Source organism: Somniosus microcephalus, chromosome 19 (assembly GCF_052327205.1).
Source record: "Somniosus microcephalus isolate GS21.2 chromosome 19, FLI_Smic_1.0, whole genome shotgun sequence".
Lineage (NCBI taxonomy): Eukaryota > Metazoa > Chordata > Chondrichthyes > Squaliformes > Somniosidae > Somniosus > Somniosus microcephalus.
Genome location: NC_141005.1, coordinates 13,985,691 through 14,003,071, shown reverse-complemented (window position 1 = coordinate 14,003,071; position 17,381 = coordinate 13,985,691). Strand labels below are relative to the sequence as shown.

The following is a 17,381-nucleotide window of genomic DNA, read 5'->3' as shown; positions in this document are numbered from 1 at the left end:
AGCTCAAGTTTATGGAGGGTGCAAGGTGGGAGGCCGGCCAGGAGTGCGTCGGAATAGTCAAGTCTAGAGGTAACAAAGGCATGGATGAGGGTTTCAGCAGCGGACGAGCTGAGGCAGGGGCGGCCTTGGGCATAGACACAGTATGGAACATGCGAGTTACCCGGTAACTGTCAAACAAAGAAATATTTTGTTCCTCTGATGAAGACGCCAGGTGCCTCGTACCCGCCTGATGTGTTCACCATATCCAAGGATCCCACCAACGAGATGAGAGTTGGGAGTCAGCATCTCGACCACTTATCAATGGGTCATTTACTCTCTTTAAAGGTGATGCCGAGCCCGTTGAGAGAAGCCAGCACGAACGCTCAGTGTACATTGAAAGCCCAAGCCCTCGGGTCTTTGGTGTTAGAAAGCTCTACCCTGCTCCTCTTTACTCCCCAACGAGCCCCCGGCACCAGGCACTCGCAGCCAGGTTCTGCTCTGGCTCTTAAAAACTGATGCTCAAATGAGGACAAAGAAGTGGCGACTAAAAGGCTGGCGTCAATTCTAAAGGCCACAGTTGAAAGCAGTTACTTTATTCTTCATTCAATGCTTTAGGCCGTACTACACCAGGCTGCCCTTCATTTAATGTCTCCATTTCAGCTCACATGTTAAAAATGTTACGTCTGTCTCTTCATTCCCCTCCTCGGGTGATCCCTTCAGCTTCATAACAATAGATCGGAAGATGGATACGGATAAGCAACAGCGTTCAACACATCTTAGCTCATCCATGCAGAGAAAACCTGCCGTCCCCTCCGCACAGCATCCAACTGCTTCTCACATCATTCCAGACCTTTCACCCCCGGCCCAACAGCCCAGTCCACCCGGCGACCACTCTGTGTGAAGAACTTCCCGACATCAGGCCCGCATTCATCTTTCACTGGTTTGGAAGGGGAGGTGAAGGGAGGGGAAAAAGGGAGGGGGGAACACGAGGGGAAGAGGGAGGGGGGAACACGAGGGGAAGGGGGAGGGGGGACACGAGGGGAAGAGGGAGGGGGAGCACGAGGGGAAGAGGGAGGGGGAACACGAGGGGAAGGGGAGGGGGGACACGAGGGGAAGGGGGAGGGGGAACACGAGGGGAAGGGGGAGGGGGAACACGAGGGGAAGAGGGAGGGGGAACACGAGGGGAAGGGGGAGGGGAACACGAGGGGAAGAGGGAGGGGGAGCACGAGGGGAAGAGGGAGGGGGAGCACGAGGGGAAGGGGGAGGGGGAACACGAGGGGAAGAGGGAGGGGGAACACGAGGGGAAGAGGGAGGGGGAACACGAGGGGAAGAGGGAGGGGGAACAGGAGGAACACGAGGGGAAGGGGGAGGGGGAACACGAGGGGAAGGGGGAGGGGGAACACGAGGGGAAGGGGAGGGGGAACACGAGGGGAAGAGGGAGGGGGAACAGGAGGAACACGAGGGGAAGGGGGAGGGGGAACACGAGGGGAAGGGGGAGGGGGAACACGAGGGGAAGGGGGAGGGGGAACACGAGGGGAAGGGGGAGGGGGAACACGAGGGGAAGGGGGAGGGGGAACACGAGGGGAAGGGGGGGGGGACACGAGGGGAAGGGGAGGGGGGACACGAGGGGAAGAGGGAGGGGGAACACGAGGGGAAGGGGAGGGGGACACGAGGGGAAGGGGGAGGGGTGACACGAGGGGAAGGGGGAGGGGGGACACGAGGGGAAGGGGGAGGGGGAACACGAGGGGAAGGGGGAGGGGGAACACGAGGGGAAGGGGGAGGGGGAACACGAGGGGAAGGGGGAGGGGGAACACGAGGGGAAGGGGGAGGGGGAACACGAGGGGAAGAGGGAGGGAGGACACGAGGGGAAGAGGGAGGGAGGACACGAGGGGAAGAGGGAGGGGGAACACGAGGGGAAGAGGGAGGGAGGACACGAGGGGAAGAGGGAGGGAGGACACGAGGGGAAGAGGGAGGGAGGACACGAGGGGAAGAGGGAGGGAGGACACGAGGGGAAGAGGGAGGGAGGACACGAGGGGAAGAGGGAGGGAGGACACGAGGGGAAGAGGGAGGGAGGACACGAGGGGAAGAGGGAGGGAGGACACGAGGGGAAGAGGGAGGGAGGACACGAGGGGAAGAGGGAGGGAGGACACGAGGGGAAGAGGGAGGGGGAACACGAGGGGAAGGGGGAGGGAGGACACGAGGGGAAGAGGGAGGGAGGACACGAGGGGAAGAGGGAGGGGGAACACGAGGGGAAGGGGGAGGGGGAACACGAGGGGAAGGGGGAGGGAGGACACGAGGGGAAGAGGGAGGGAGGACACGAGGGGAAGAGGGAGGGAGGACACGAGGGGAAGAGGGAGGGGGAACACGAGGGGAAGAGGGAGGGGGAACACGAGGGGAAGGGGGAGGGGGAACACGAGGGGAAGAGGGAGGGAGGACACGAGGGGAAGAGGGAGGGAGGACACGAGGGGAAGAGGGAGGGGGAACACGAGGGGAAGAGGGAGGGAGGACACGAGGGGAAGAGGGAGGGAGGACACGAGGGGAAGAGGGAGGGAGGACACGAGGGGAAGAGGGAGGGAGGACACGAGGGGAAGAGGGAGGGAGGACACGAGGGGAAGAGGGAGGGAGGACACGAGGGGAAGAGGGAGGGAGGACACGAGGGGAAGAGGGAGGGAGGACACGAGGGGAAGAGGGAGGGAGGACACGAGGGGAAGAGGGAGGGGGAACACGAGGGGAAGGGGGAGGGAGGACACGAGGGGAAGAGGGAGGGAGGACACGAGGGGAAGAGGGAGGGGGAACACGAGGGGAAGGGGGAGGGGGAACACGAGGGGAAGGGGGAGGGAGGACACGAGGGGAAGAGGGAGGGAGGACACGAGGGGAAGAGGGAGGGAGGACACGAGGGGAAGAGGGAGGGGGAACACGAGGGGAAGAGGGAGGGGGAACACGAGGGGAAGAGAGGGGGAACACGAGGGGAAGAGGGAGGGGGAACACGAGGGGAAGAGGGAGGGGGAGCACGAGGGGAAGAGGGAGGGAGAGGGAACACGAGGGGAAGAGGGGGGGAACACGAGGGGAAGAGGGAGGGGGAACAGGAGGGGAAGAGGGAGGGAGAACACGAGGGGAAGAGGGAGGGGCGACACGAGGGGAAGAGGGAGGGTGAACACGAGGGGAAGAGGGAGGGTGAACACGAGGGGAAGAGGGAGGGGAACACGAGGGGTAAAGGGGGGGGAGGGGAACAAGAGGGCAATGGGGTGAGGGAAACACGAGGAGGAAGGAAGGCGAGGAAAGGACAGGGAAGAGAGGGAAGGGAGGGGAAGGAAAATGTTTACGGTGTCTCTGCTCCTCCTCCCCCAACAAACAGTTCTCTCTTGCAGTGCATGCTGGGCTGTGCAGCTGAATCTATTCGCCCTTCACCCAATGCCAGATGCACTCTCTTGATCGAGAGCGATGATATAAGTTTTCCCACATGGCTACCCCGTCACCAGGTGACTTCATTCAGTTAACTCGGTGGAAGCTGGCAAAACCCATCTAATGTTGCCAGAGGGCAAGCGCATAGAAAGCACGTAAACATCTTTGGAGGTCATGGATAAAATCGAGACGTTTAGCTCCCATCCATCGGTGCGATCTGGACAAGCGGACGGTCCATTTAGCACGGCACTGGCTGGGCCACACAGGCCAGTAAGATCTCTGGTTCAACCCTGGTCTACGAGGAGCAAAAGGAGAAATTTGTTCGCTAGTAGTTTGGCCGCTTCAGTTTTTTGTTATTTATTCACAGGCTGTGGGCGTTGCTGGCAAGGCCAGCATTTATTGCCCATCCCTAATTGCCCTCGAGAAGGTGGTGGTGAGCCGCCTTCTTGAACCGCTGCAGTCCGTGTGGTGTGTCATAGCAGTTTGTACAACTGAGTGTCTCGCTGGGCCATTTCAGAGCGGCAATTAAGAGTCAACCACATTGGTTTGGGTCTGGAGTCACATATCGGCCAGACCGGGTAAGGACGGCAGATTTCCTTCCCTAAAAGGACATTAGTGAACCAGATGGGGTTTTACGACAATCCAGTCGTTTCATGATCACCATTACTGATACTAGCTTTTTAGTCCAGATTTAATTAACTGAATTTAAATTCCCCAGCTGCCATGGTGGGATTTGAACTCATAGTCCCCGCGGATCATTAGCCCAGACTTCTGGATTACTAGTCCAGCAACATAACCGCTATGCCACCGTTCTCTAAATTGACCTCGGTATCCCTGAGCTAGGAAGTGTGGGGGAGGGGGAATTCCTGCTGGGAAGAGTAGGAGCGCGCACCACACTGGGCAAGGATAGGAACAGGCTCGGCTGTGAGGTCTCCCAGTGTGGAATAGACAACCGGCAGTCATTGTCATTCATGAAGAGCAGGTACTTGGTGGGGGGGGGGGGGGGGGGGAGAGGGGTGGTGGCGTTGCTACCCGTGAAATCATCCCATAATATCAATTTAGCACCTTCAGAAAACAAGGGGCAAGAGGAGAAAACTCAAGTTGGGAAAACAAGGAAGGAAATGAATCTTTTCAAGTAAGTGGAGGAGAAAAAGCGCGCAACAGACCATTGGCCAACATGGCCGGTACTGGAGGAGCCAGGAGCCTACCTGACAGCTGCCTTGGGGATAGAACCGTACACCAGCGAGCTGAGGCCTCGGTAGAGCCCCTTCACCCCATGGCCCTCCACCGTCTGCTTGACACAGTCGCCTAGGAAAGAAAACACATGCACTGGCTACTCAACTGAAAAAAAAGTGCCTGCATCTATTTACCGCCTTTCACACAGCAGCGGGAGCAGGCCATTCAGCCCCCTCGTGCTTCTTTCGCCATGACACAACGGTGTCAGCCGTGGCTCGGTGGGCAGCACTCTGCGCCTCTGAGCCAGAAGGTTCACGGGTTCAAGCGCCCCACTTCAGAGACTTGAAGCCCCATAATCGACGACAGACGCCACCGGTGCCAGTACTGAGGGGGCGCTGCACTGTCGGAGGTGCCATCTTTCGGATGAGATGTTAAATGGAGGCCATGTCTGTTCTCTCAGGTGGATGTAAAAGATCCCACAGCCACTATTCGATAAAGATGTGTAAAGTTCTGATCACCACATTACAGGAAAGATGTGATCGCTCTAGAGAGGGTACAGAGAAGATTTACGAGGATGTTGCCAAGACTGGCAATTTTTAGCTGAGGAAAGATTGGACAGGCTGGGGTTGTTTTCTTTGGAACAGAGGAGGTTGAGGGGAGACTTAATTGAGGTGTATAAAATGATGAGGGGCCCAGATAGAGTGGATAGGAAGGACCTATTTCCTTTAGCAGAGAGGTCAATAACCAGGGGGCACAGATTTAAAGTAATTGGTAGAAGGATTAGAGGGGAGTTGAGGAGAAATGTTTTCACCCAGAGGGTGGTGGGGGTCTGGAACTCACTGCCTGAAAGGGTGGTAGAGGCAGAAACCCTCATCGCATTTAAAAAGTACTTGGATATGCACTTGAAGTGCCGTAACCTACAGGGCTACGGACCAAGAGCTGGAAAGTGGGATTGGGCTGGAGAGCTCTTTTTCGGCCGGCACAGACACGATGGGCCGAATGGCCTCCTTCTGTGCTGTAATCTCCCTGATTCTATAAGAGCGGGGGGGGAATTCTCCCTGGTGTCCCGGCCGGACTCCTTGAAGACCGGCTGATGGACGGAAGGCTCGACAGCCAATCGCCTGCTCGTGCTCTCACTCTGCGACAATGGACAGTTGCCGGGTGTGGATGGCAAAGTGCGGATTACGACTTTTTTTTAAAAAAGGAGCAGAAAAAACAAAATGAAAATTAAACTTAAAAGCTAAAAAGGAGAAACGTTTCTATCCAGCTAGAATACTTCCCTATTCAATCATTTGCCCAAGAAGAAAGCGGCAAGCAAGGTGGGCTGTCGAAGCCGTGGCCCCAGAATCCTTACCGATGCCCTTGTATCTCGGCGGGTTTGCCTTCTCATCCAGCTGCAGCTGTGTCTTCACATACTCGGTGGGGAAGGTGATGCAGATTTCAATGCCTCCCGCAATCCCACCTGCACAAGGAAAATGACCACAATTTAAACACCAGGTAATAAAACATGGCGATCCAGTAGCCTTGGAAAAGGTTCTGCAGGACAGCCATGAGGCTGAGTCCCAGCGTCAGGAACCTTAGTCACTCAGACGGACTTAAAGAGCTGGGGCTACTTACTTCAGAGCAGCGTAAAAGAAAAGACTTTTTTTTTTTAACGCAGCGAGGGGTGAGGACCTGGAACTCGCTGCCGACGGAAGTGGTGGAAGCGGAGACACTCGATGTTTTCAAGGGGAGACTGGATAGGCACTTGAGGGAAATAAACTTGCAGGGCTACGGGGATAGAGCGAGGGAGTGGGACTGACTGGATTGCTCTACAGAGAGCTGGCGCAGACTCGATGGGCCGAATAGCCTCCTTCTGTGCCGTTATGACTCTATGGGGGCGGTTTTGTGAATGGAGGCACGTTGGAGGCGGGACTCCCACTTGTCGGGTCGATGTCCCGCCTCCATCAAGTTGTGGCCAACCCAGGCTATTTTCCCTTGATTGACCTTGTTAAGCCTGCCCAGCAGGCTTAGCAGCCCAATTAAGGGAAAGCCGGTTACAGAGCACGTCAACGTATGACGTTACAGAGCACGTCAACGTATGACGTTACAGAGCACGTCAACGTATGACGTATCATCTGTCATCTGCGAGACTCTCCGTATAGGAACCGACTGAAGCCTACAGGAAGAAACAAATGTAAGTACACTTTTATAAAACACTTAGGACTTACCTCAGATACTCACCTCTACACTTGTGCAGCCATCACTTACCTTCACACAACACTTTTGCAGCCCGACCCCCGCAGACTCAGTACTCGCTGAGCTGGCGGGTTTTGGAGCCTTCGGAAACCCGCACTTGTGAGGGCAAAAAGGGGATAATCCTATTTTCTGCCTGTTAACTACCTGTTAACAAGCAGTTAATAGGCTTTAATCCCTTCCCGCCTCCAAGGAGACGGGACCCAGCGCAGGATGGCAACCCGCTTCCTGGGAAGATGGCATGGGGGCAGGTTGGGGGTGGGTGTTCTGCCATTTTCCTGGCAGTCCCGCCTCCCCAGGGCTGAGAAAATCGCCCCCCATGACTCCATGGCCTAGAAATTGGGTATAGCCCCGCTTGGGGCGTTAGAATTGGCGCAGCGCAAAGTTTATAGCCAGACGCAACTTATCGCCACCTGGCGCGATATTGGGTTGCATCGCCCCTAAAGGTGATTGAGGCGCGAATTCAGGCGTTACACGGGACTCCTAAGGCGCTAAACTTCCGGCGCAACCCAATATCGGAGCGGACAGGCGCAGCGCAGGTGCTCTCAATTACCGATGACCACGAGACTTCCACCCCTTTAAGAGCTGGCCGGCGCCTGGGTCAGTCAGCTTCAGCATCCACACTCTTCGCCTTGCAGGCCTCAGAATCGGCGCAGGCCCTTCTCTGGTGCTAAAAACTTGGACCAGATGGAGAAGGTGAGACAGAGAGCAGAGCGCTTCATCAATGAGGCTCTGGAGCAATTGGTGGCTGCAGTGGAGCGCCGGCGAGATGTTCTCTACCCAGACAATGGCAGGAGGCCGAATCATAAGGACTACCGACGAGCTTGGAGGGATGTATGCCAGAGGGTCAACTCCAGCAGCATGGTGACCAGGAGCCCTGTCCAATGCAGAAAGAAATTCAACGACCTCACTCGGGTCGTGAGGGTGGGTGTTGTTTCTGCAAACTTCAGCATCCCTTCATTTGCACCTGACTTTATGGCTACAGGGTGGGCTGTGCCCCATTGGCCATCTGCCAGCAAGCACCCATGGCCCTTTCTGGGCACACACATGCACATTTGACTCAAGGCGTCATGTAAGGGCTCTTGCACCATGGGGGGCATGAGATGATCACTCAGGGCATCATGTAAGGGCTCTTCCACCATGGGGAGCATGAGATGATCACTCAGGGCATCAGGTAACATAACTTCCCCTCCTTTCCCCTGCAGTCCAAGCTGGCGAGAATTGGCAAAGACCAGCTTCGCGCTGGTGGAGGACCTCCACAAGTGGTCACTCTCACGGATCTCGAGGAGAGAGTCCACCAGATTCTTGGAGGACGTCTGAGTGGTCCTGTAGCCACTGCAGCTGCCGACCCCATTGTCGACAGCGATGGTAAGGTTCTCACCTTTTACAACTGTCTCCTTCCACTTGTTCCCCCCGCCAGCATGCTTTCTCACTGTGGACCCATGTCATAGCCTTGCCGCAATCTGGCATCCCTTGCTGCCAAGCTGTCCTTTTGCTAAAGCCACTTTTCCACCTCCCTGCTTTCAGATGCTGCATCACCAGCTCGGGAGACGGGCCCTCAAGCTGCCAGTGCCAGTGCCTCCGAAGGCTCAATGAGAAAAGTACTGTCCAACAGAAGGTCAGCAACTCTCTCCAGCAACGATCAGAATGGCCAGCCCAAATGGCTGCAGCTTTTATACTAGTGCTGTCCCCTTTAAATAGCGCCCCCCGAGTCCGAGAAGGGCCTGGGAACGCTCCATCCAACTGTCACTAATAGCGCCAGGCGGAAAGGTTGCGGGCGCCACCGAATATCCGGTCCGGGGCGCCAAAAAGGCGTTGCACACTGAAATGACGTCATGATTTGCCTGCGCCCGCGGGCGCGCGCAAAGAGTTAGCGCCGGCGCTAAAAGGATACTCAATATGGGAGGTGGCGCTATATTCACTGCGCCCGCCCGAAAATTGGGTAACGCCCCAATTCTCGGGCTCTTTAGGCGCTAATCGCTGGCGCTACCAACCGAATTTCTAGGCCTATGACTTAATTTATATAGCGCCTTTCACGGACTCAGGGCGTCCCAAAGCGCTTCACAGCCAACGAAGTGCTTTTGAAGAGTAGTCACGTGGCAGCCAATTTGCACACAGCAAGCTCCCACAAACAGCCAACGTGACAACGACCAGATGATCCGTTTTAGTGATGTTGGTTGAGGGGTAAATACTGGCCGGGACACCAGGGAGAACTCCCCCCGTGCCCTTCTCCGAATAGCGGCGTGGACTCTTTTAACATCCACACGCACGGCACGCCAGCCCTTCACTGCGACTCTGCACGTTGCACATGGCTTGATCTCCTCATGGGGATTCTGCAAACCCATTCTAAAAACCTGCCACGCACTACACACAGGATAATAGGAAGCTGGCCGGGAAGCACAAGCCTAGCATTCATTTGAATGTGTTCCAACGACAACACCATCAAAGCAGGATCAAACCACAGTTTCAAAGTCAGCTATTTGTTATTCTAGATTATACAGGCAGGCAATGGGTTTCCTTACAGATTATATAAACGGCTGTTGCAAAATGTAGCACGCGGTGTGATGTCACCGAAGTCTCAGCCGTGGCTTCCGCCTCTGAGGTAGGAGGTCGCGGGTTCAAGCCCCACTCCGGAGATTTAACCACATAATTTCAGGCTACACTCCCAGTGCAGTGCTGAGGGAGTGCTGCACTGTCGGAGGTGCCGTCTTTCATTAAACAGAAGCCCCATCTGCTCCCTCAGGTGAATGTAAAAGATCCCACGGCACTATTTCGAAGAGGAGCAGGGGGGAGTTCTCCCCGGTGTCCCGATCAATATTTATTCCTCAATCAACACGACAAAAACAGATTATCTGGTCATTATCACACTGCTGTTTGTGGGAGCTTGCTGTGCGCAAATTGGCTGCCGCGTTTCCTACATTACAACGGTGACCGCACTTCAAAAAGTACTTCATTGGCTGTAAAGCGCTTTGGGACGTCCGGTGGTCGTGAAAGGCGCTATAGAAATGCAAGTCTTTCTTTCTTGTGATTTTGAGACAGCTAATCAGGAACAGGCAGGAAACCAGGCAGAGAAAGTGAATGGATTCTTCCTGTCCCACACTCGTTCCGCTCTGGGTCTAAGTGGTATTCAGGGGCTTTGAAAGAGAAATGGCTGCATCGACAGAGGGGATTCAACCCGCACCAGCCCCACCGAACACCAATCACTTCCCACAATCCATAATAAATTAGACCATGAAAAAAAGTGTGTTTCTTTACATTTTTAAAAATGTTTCTCCCCCACCCCTGCCCTCCCAGCTGGCTCTCTCCCTCACACACACACTGCATCTCACCCCCTAGGATCTTATAAGGATTGCAACAGCGCCTTGGAACAGAATTCACTCTCCTTCACGCTTGCATCAGCGTGCACTGGCCATTTAAAGAGCAGGTACAAAAGATTTGTTGAAATGCGTGAGTCAGCACAAAGCTGAAGGAAGTCGAACTTCGATTGGCTCCCGGGGCAACGCCCCTCCACACACCCCATTAAACACGTGGTGCCCAGAGCTCTCAAATTTCAATGACCACGTTCGCTGTTTGTCAGCTTAAAAACACCGGGACACCCATTACATTCTCATCAGAAATAATAAATCTTTTTACTGACCAGTCACTCGGTCCCTGTTAACAGAGGGCAGAGCAGAGTGTCGTGTCAGGTTCAGTTTCCAATCCTCTCTAAAATCAATCAATCTCAGGTCAGTTTCCTAATTATTTATTGATCATTAAAGCCGGGGTGTTGTTCCAGGCCAAGTTTCCGGGTAAAGGTTGAATCCTACGAATAGTGCATTATTCCCAGGGCTGTGGAAACCATTTCCTTGGATTTATAAGAATTATAAGGGAGACTCCAATGTCGATCAGTGACCTTTCAACCACCCCGGGTTGTGTCCTTTTCAAATCAAAATCAAATCAAATCAAATCAACTTTTACTGTCATTGTTAGTGTACAAGTGCAGTACAACGAAATGTAGGCTTGCGGCTCCCGAGAGTGTACATTTGGATTAAGACATTTAAACATTCAACATACATTTGGCTTGTAGTATATTAACATAAATATGACCATAATAAAGTGCATTGGCAGATGTGCAGGCTTTAGAGTTTATTTGTGGAGTTCAGTAGGATGACAGCCCTGGGAAAGAAGCTGTTCCTAAATCTGGTCGTACGGGTGCGAATGCATCTGTAGCGTCTCCCAGATGGTAGGAGGGCGAACAGACTGTGGCTGGGGTGGGTAGGGTCTTTGATGATGGACCGTGACCTCCGTAGACAGCGTTTCTGGTATATGTGCTCTATGGTCGGTAGCCGGGTGCCGGTAATGCGTTGGGCAGTTTTGACTACCCGCTGCAGGGCTTTCCGGTCATAGTAGCTACAGCTGCCATACCATACTGTGATACAGTTTGTCAGGATGCTCTCTATAGTGCAGCGGTAAAAGTTAGAGAGGATGACGGTAAAAGTTAGAGAGTACCACTTTGCCCCCTGAAGGAACTCTTACCGATTTAAGGGGCAAGTGGGGACAGGAGCTTGCAGGGTGCATGAAGATGTGGCTCCTCCTGCTTCATCCCTCAGGGTGTTGGGAGCGGAGGGTCGCACGTAGGCAAACTCCACTTTGATGCAAGACCGTCTCCGCCAATGACTATTGCCCCTCCGCCGCTGGGTGAAGTGCTGTGAACCCAACGACCCTGCTTTATATCAGTGACGTTTAATGCGGACTCCGGAATCCCGCTAGCCCGCTGTCTGATACCAGCGGCAGACTCTTAAGACACAAAGGAAAACTAGGATATGAGTGAGAGAGCAGCAGATTTCACAGTGTGTGGCTCAGTGGGTAGCACTCTCGCTTCTGAGTCAGAAGATCGTGGGTCCACAGTCCCCACTCCAGAGACTTGAGCACAAAAATTCAGGCTGACGCTCCAGTGCAGTACTGAGGGAGTGCTGCACTGTCGGAGGTGTTGTCTTTCGGATGAGACGTTAAACCGAGGCCCCGTCTGCTCTCTCAGGTGGATGTAAAAGATCCCATGGGCACTATTTCGAAGAAGAGCAGGGGAGTTCTCCCTGGTGTCCTGGCCAATATTTATCCCTCAACCAACATCACTGAAAACAGATTTTCTGGTCATTATCACATTGCTGTTTGTGGGAGCTTGCCGTGTGCAAATTGGCTGCTGTGTTTCCCACATTACAACAGTGACTACACTTCAGAAAGTGCTTCATTGGCTGTAAAGCGCTTTGGGATGTCCTGAGGTCGTGAAAGGCGCTATAGAAATGTTTTCTTTCTATAGAAGTCTTTCTTTCTAAATGCTGACAGCATCTCAGACACCGACTGGTCTCCCAGAATCTGAATTCAAATGGTGTCAAACTAAAAGCAGCTTTAGATTGAGAGATTAAATCTCTCTCTTCCCAAACCGTGTATCTGATTTTGCCAACTACCCCAATCTCCCCCTCCCCCTGCACCCACCCACCCGCCTCTCCGCCCCTCACCCCAGTCACCCACCCAGCTCCCGAAAGTGCTGGGCTTACAGGTACCACGAGTACTCTTGTGTGGACATCAGGTGAGAGCAAGACTGGGCTCATCTATGATGCCTGCTACAGTCGACCAGCCTGCCGACTCTCAGCCGCTGGCTTGCAATACCAGGAAGCTGTGGGCACACACACACACACACACACTCTCTCTCCCAAGCATGACTCAGCACTCTGCGAGGCGGAAAGTAATGAGATTAGGAGGAAACACCTCCAGGAACACAATATGATTATGACTCTTTATGACTCTATGATCAGGCGATATAAAGACACGTGTACATTGAAAACCTCAGCCAGCCCTGCTTTACAAAGCAGCAGGAACTTGTGCTTTTAAAACTCCGTTCTGCTTTTCGATCTCAGCTCGCTTGAATACCACAGTTTCAGGTTGGGGGGGGGGGGGGGCAGCGGGAAAGGTACAGATCAACAGTTTATCTGCACAGCCCACTCCCTTCATAATATTTACCGGCAACGCTGGTGGTTGCAGATTGTTCCAGTAAACATGTTTATCCAGGTTCACGACTTTGCATGAATCCTGCAGCTTGTACGTGGAACGAACAGCACAAAAACTCGTCAGCAAACACTCGCCGGCTTGCCGCTCAGCTGCAAGGACCTGTCGGAAGAGTCAGCTCTGTGTGTGTGTATATTTATAAACTCAGGGATATACCTGTTTATACACTGTATGAATGGAACCGCGTTTATGTGTTCAACCATAAATGTATGTTGATGCTTTGGCAACATAAGATGTACCTTATCATGCCAATAAAGCGATTTGTATTGTATTGTATTGTATTGTGTGTGGGGGGGGGGGGGAGGGAGGCAGCACAGACACTTGATTAATCGGTTCCACATTGGCCAGGCCACGTGATTTGGCTGTCAGCCCCTCCTGCCCCCCTGGCAATGTAGAAAGTTAGCCGCTCACTGCCAGTGAGAAGCTCAGTTTGTTCAGGGTCGTGCGTGAAGCCGTTTCATGAAGACACATCACAGTCACCGGTTAAAGACGCACCGTGACGATTATATAACTCTGCTGGGAGGTTAGGGGGCCCATTAGCAACTTGAAGCCAATCGTTATCAAGCAGGCTTTTGTTAGAAGGCCTTGAGAGTCACAAGCTGTAGCCAAGTTTGAAGTGAAATGTAACCTCCCCTCTCCCACTACGGTCTATCGGTGTCTCATAGTAACAGCATGCCGGTCGAACCAGCAGTTCTTGCGACTGTGTAACACTGACCCACAGCAATACCACTCGATGCTATGGAAGCTGTTACATCGGATATACGGCACAGAAACAGGCCATTCGGCCCAACCAGTCCATGCCGGCGTGTATGCTCCACTCGAGCCTCCTCCCGTCTTTCCTCATCTAAATCTATCAGCGTAACCCTCTATTCCCTTCTCCCTCATATGCTTGTCCAGCCTCCCCTTAAATGCATCTATACAATTCGCTTCAACCGCTCCCTGTGGTAGCGAGTTCCACATTCTCACCACTCTCTGGGTAAAGAAGTTTTCTGAATTCCCTATTGGATTTCTTGGTGACTATCTTATATTGATGGCCTCTAGTTTTGCTCTTCCCCACAAGTGGAAACATTCTCTCTGTATCCACTCTATCAAAACCTTTCATAATTTTAAAGACCTCTATTAGGTCGCCCTATTCTCTGTACCGCTCTTCTCTGCTGTGATGACTAGAGCCTGGAGTTTGCAAACTGTGTCAGCCATGGTCCAGTGGGCAGCACTCTCGCCCGAGTCAGAAGGTTCAAGCCCCCACTGGATGAGACTCCAGCACAAAATCTCAGCTGACACACACCCAGTGCAGTGCTGGGGGAGTGCTGCACTGTCGGAGGTGCCGTCTGTCGGATCAGGTGTTAAACTGAGGCCCTGCCTGCCCTCTCAGGTGAACGTAAATGATCCCATGGCACTATTTCGAAGAGCTGGGGAGTTCTCCCTGGCGTCCTGGCCAATAATTATCCCTCGAAAAATGTCACTAATAAAGCCGATGATCTGGAATATAAGAACATAAAAGATAGGAACAGGAGTCGGCCACTCGGCCCTCCGAGCCTGCTCCACCATTCAATAAGATCATGGCTGATCTTCTACCTCAGCTCCACTTTCCCGCCCGATCCCCATATCCCTTGATTCCCTCAGTATCCAAAAATCTATCGATCTCTGTCTTGAATATACTCAATAGTGACTGAGCCTCCACAGCCCTCTGGGGTAGAGAATCCCAAAGATTCACAGCAATTATCACATTGCTGTTTGCGGGAGCTTGCTGTGCGCAAATTGGCTGCCGGGTTTCCTACAACAATGACTAGACTTCAAATGTACTTCATTGGCTGTAAGAAGCGCTTTAGGATGTCCCGAGGGCAGGAAAGGCGCTACAGAAATGCAAGTCTTTCTTCGGTTTAACGGCACCTTGCCCCCGGTGCTCCGGCACACTTTGGGCAGATGCTCCAGTTAGACACGTCATAAAATTCCAATCATAAGATAACTGGCAAAAGAACCAGAGGGGCGAGGAGGATAATTTTTTTTTTACGCAGCGAGTTGTTGCGATCTGGAATGCGCTGCCTGAAAGGGCGGTGGAAGCAGATCATCGATCAGCTCCGATGGACGGGTCACATTGTCCGCATGCCCGATACGAGACTCCCAAAACAAGTGCTCTACTTGGAACTCCGACACGGCAAGAGAGCCCCAGGTGGGCAGAGGAAACGCTTCAAGGACACCCTCGAAGCCTCCTTGAAAAAGTGCAGCATCCCCACCGACACCTGGGAATCCCTGGCCCAAGACCACACAAAGTGGAGGAGAAGCATCCGGGAAGGCGCCGAACACCTCGAGTCTCTTCGCCGGGAGCAAGCGGAAGCCAAGCGCAGGCAGCGCAAGGAGCGCACGTCAACCCAAGCACCCCACCCACCCGCCCCTTCAACCACCGTCTGCTCCACCTGTGACAGAGACTGTAGGTCCCGCATTGGACTCATCAATCACCTGATAACTCATTTTTAATGTGGAAGCAAGTCATCCTCGGTTCCGAGGGACTGCCTAAGAGAGAGAGGAAGCCGATTCAATAGTAACTTTCAAAAGGGAATTGGATAAATACTTGAAAAGGAGAAATTTGCAGGGCTGTGGGGAACAGCAGGGGGAGCGGGACGAATTGGAGAGCTCCACCAAAGAGCCGGCACAGGCACAATGGGCCGAATGGCCTCCTTCTGTGCTGTAAGATTCTCTATTATATTTAAAAACAAATTTACAATCTATCTCACTCTTTGTGATTCTAAATCTCAGTCCCAACAATTCCCCAGTGCTGGCAACTCTCCTCGTCATTCACCTGCTCAATTATTTCACCAGCAGACGTTTCATGCTGGTTTGATCCGTGAATTCAACGGGCTTTGTTGTGAAAACCACTGAGCGAATCCCTGCTTTGGGAAGAAGATCCCCAGCGGCCTGTCTACACCGTTGATGGAAGCTCGCTCACCCAGCGCCCTGGGGCCGCCTCCAGACAGCGAGCGACAAGGCAGAGAGAATCCGCGCCGCAAGTCACAGGGACCGAAGCCCAAACAACACGGCAACACCGCCCCCACCCCACACACCACCTCCCCACCCCCCCCACCCACACACCCCCTCCCCACCCCCCCTCTACCCCCCCACCCCACACACCCCCTCCCCACCCCCCCTCCACCCCCCCCGCCCACACACCCCCTCCAACCCCCCGCCCACACACCCCCTCCACCGCCCCCGCCCCACACACCCCCTTCACCGCCCCCGCCCCACACACCCCCTCCCCACCCCCCCGCCCCACACACCCCCCCCACCCCCCCACCCCACACACCCCCTCCCCACACACCCCCTCCCCACCCGCCCACACACCCCCTCTACCCCCCCGCCCACACACCCCCTCCCCACCCCCCTGCCCACACACCCCCTCCCCACCCCCCCGCCCACACACCACCCCCTCCACCCCCCCGCCCACACACCACCCCCTCTGCCCACACACCACCCCCTCCACCCCCCCGCCCACACACCACCCCCTCTGCCCACACACCACCCCCTCCACCCACACACCACCCCCTCCACCCCCCCGCCCACACACCACCCCCTCCACCCCACCCCCCCGCCCACACACCACCCCCTCCACCCCACCCCCCCCGCCCACACACCCCCTCCACCCCACCCCCCCGCCCACACACCCCCTCCACCCCACCCCCCCGCCCACACACCCCCTCCACCACACCCCCCCGCCCACCCCACCCCCCGCCCACCCCACACACCCCCCGCCCACCCCGCCCACACACCCCCTCCACCCCACCCCCCCCTCCACCCCACCCACACACCACCTCCACCCCACCACCCACACCCCCTCCACTCCACCCCACCCACTCCACCCCACCCCCTCCACCCCCCACTCCACATTCCCCCTCCACCCCAGCCCCCCACCCACACGCCACCTCCACTCCCCCTCCACCCCACCCACACCCACTCCACTCCACCCCACCCCCCGCCCACACACCCCCGCCCACACACCCCCTCCACTCACCCTCCACCCCGCCCACAACCCCTCCACACCCCCACCACCCTCCACACCCCCCCCGCCACCGCCCACCACACCCCCTCCACCCCACCCCCCCGCCCACACACCCCCTCCACCCCACCCCCCCACCCACACATCCCCTCCACACTCCTCCACTCCCCCGCCCACACACCCCCTCCACCCCACCCCCCCTCCACTCCCCCCACACTCCTCCACTCCCCCCCACACTCCTCCACTCCCCCCCACACTCCCCCCCACACTCCTCCACTCCCCCCCACACTCCCCCCCACACTCCTCCACTCCCCCCCACACTCCTCCACTCCCCCCCACTCCCCCCCACACTCCTCCACTCCCCCACACCCCTCCACTCCCCCCCACACCCCTCCACACCCCCCCACACCCCTCCACTCCCCCCACACTCCTCCACTCCCCCCCCCACACTCCTCCACTCCCCCCCCACACTCCTCCACTCCCCCACCCACACCCCCTCCACCCCACCCCTCACACCCCCCTCCACCCCACCCCACCCCCCACACACCCCCTCCACACT

At 55.4% G+C, this 17,381-nt stretch overlaps 1 protein-coding gene across 1 annotated transcript in view; it reads right to left on the bottom strand.

Annotated features, from left to right (window-relative positions):
• The window catches only part of LOC147103561 (tricarboxylate transport protein B, mitochondrial-like), a 53,042-nt gene extending 40,215 nt beyond the window's left edge, over window positions 1–12,827 (bottom strand). Inside the window, exons 1-3 of the mRNA XM_085962169.1 lie at window positions 12,790–12,827; window positions 5,912–6,093; window positions 4,590–4,689 (exon numbers count right to left, since the gene is read on the bottom strand). Coding sequence (XP_085818295.1) covers window positions 4,590–4,689; window positions 5,912–6,093; window positions 12,790–12,827 — 320 coding nt within the window. The remainder of the gene's footprint in view (window positions 1–4,589; window positions 4,690–5,911; window positions 6,094–12,789) is intronic.
• Window positions 12,828–17,381: the final 4,554 nt, after the last annotated feature.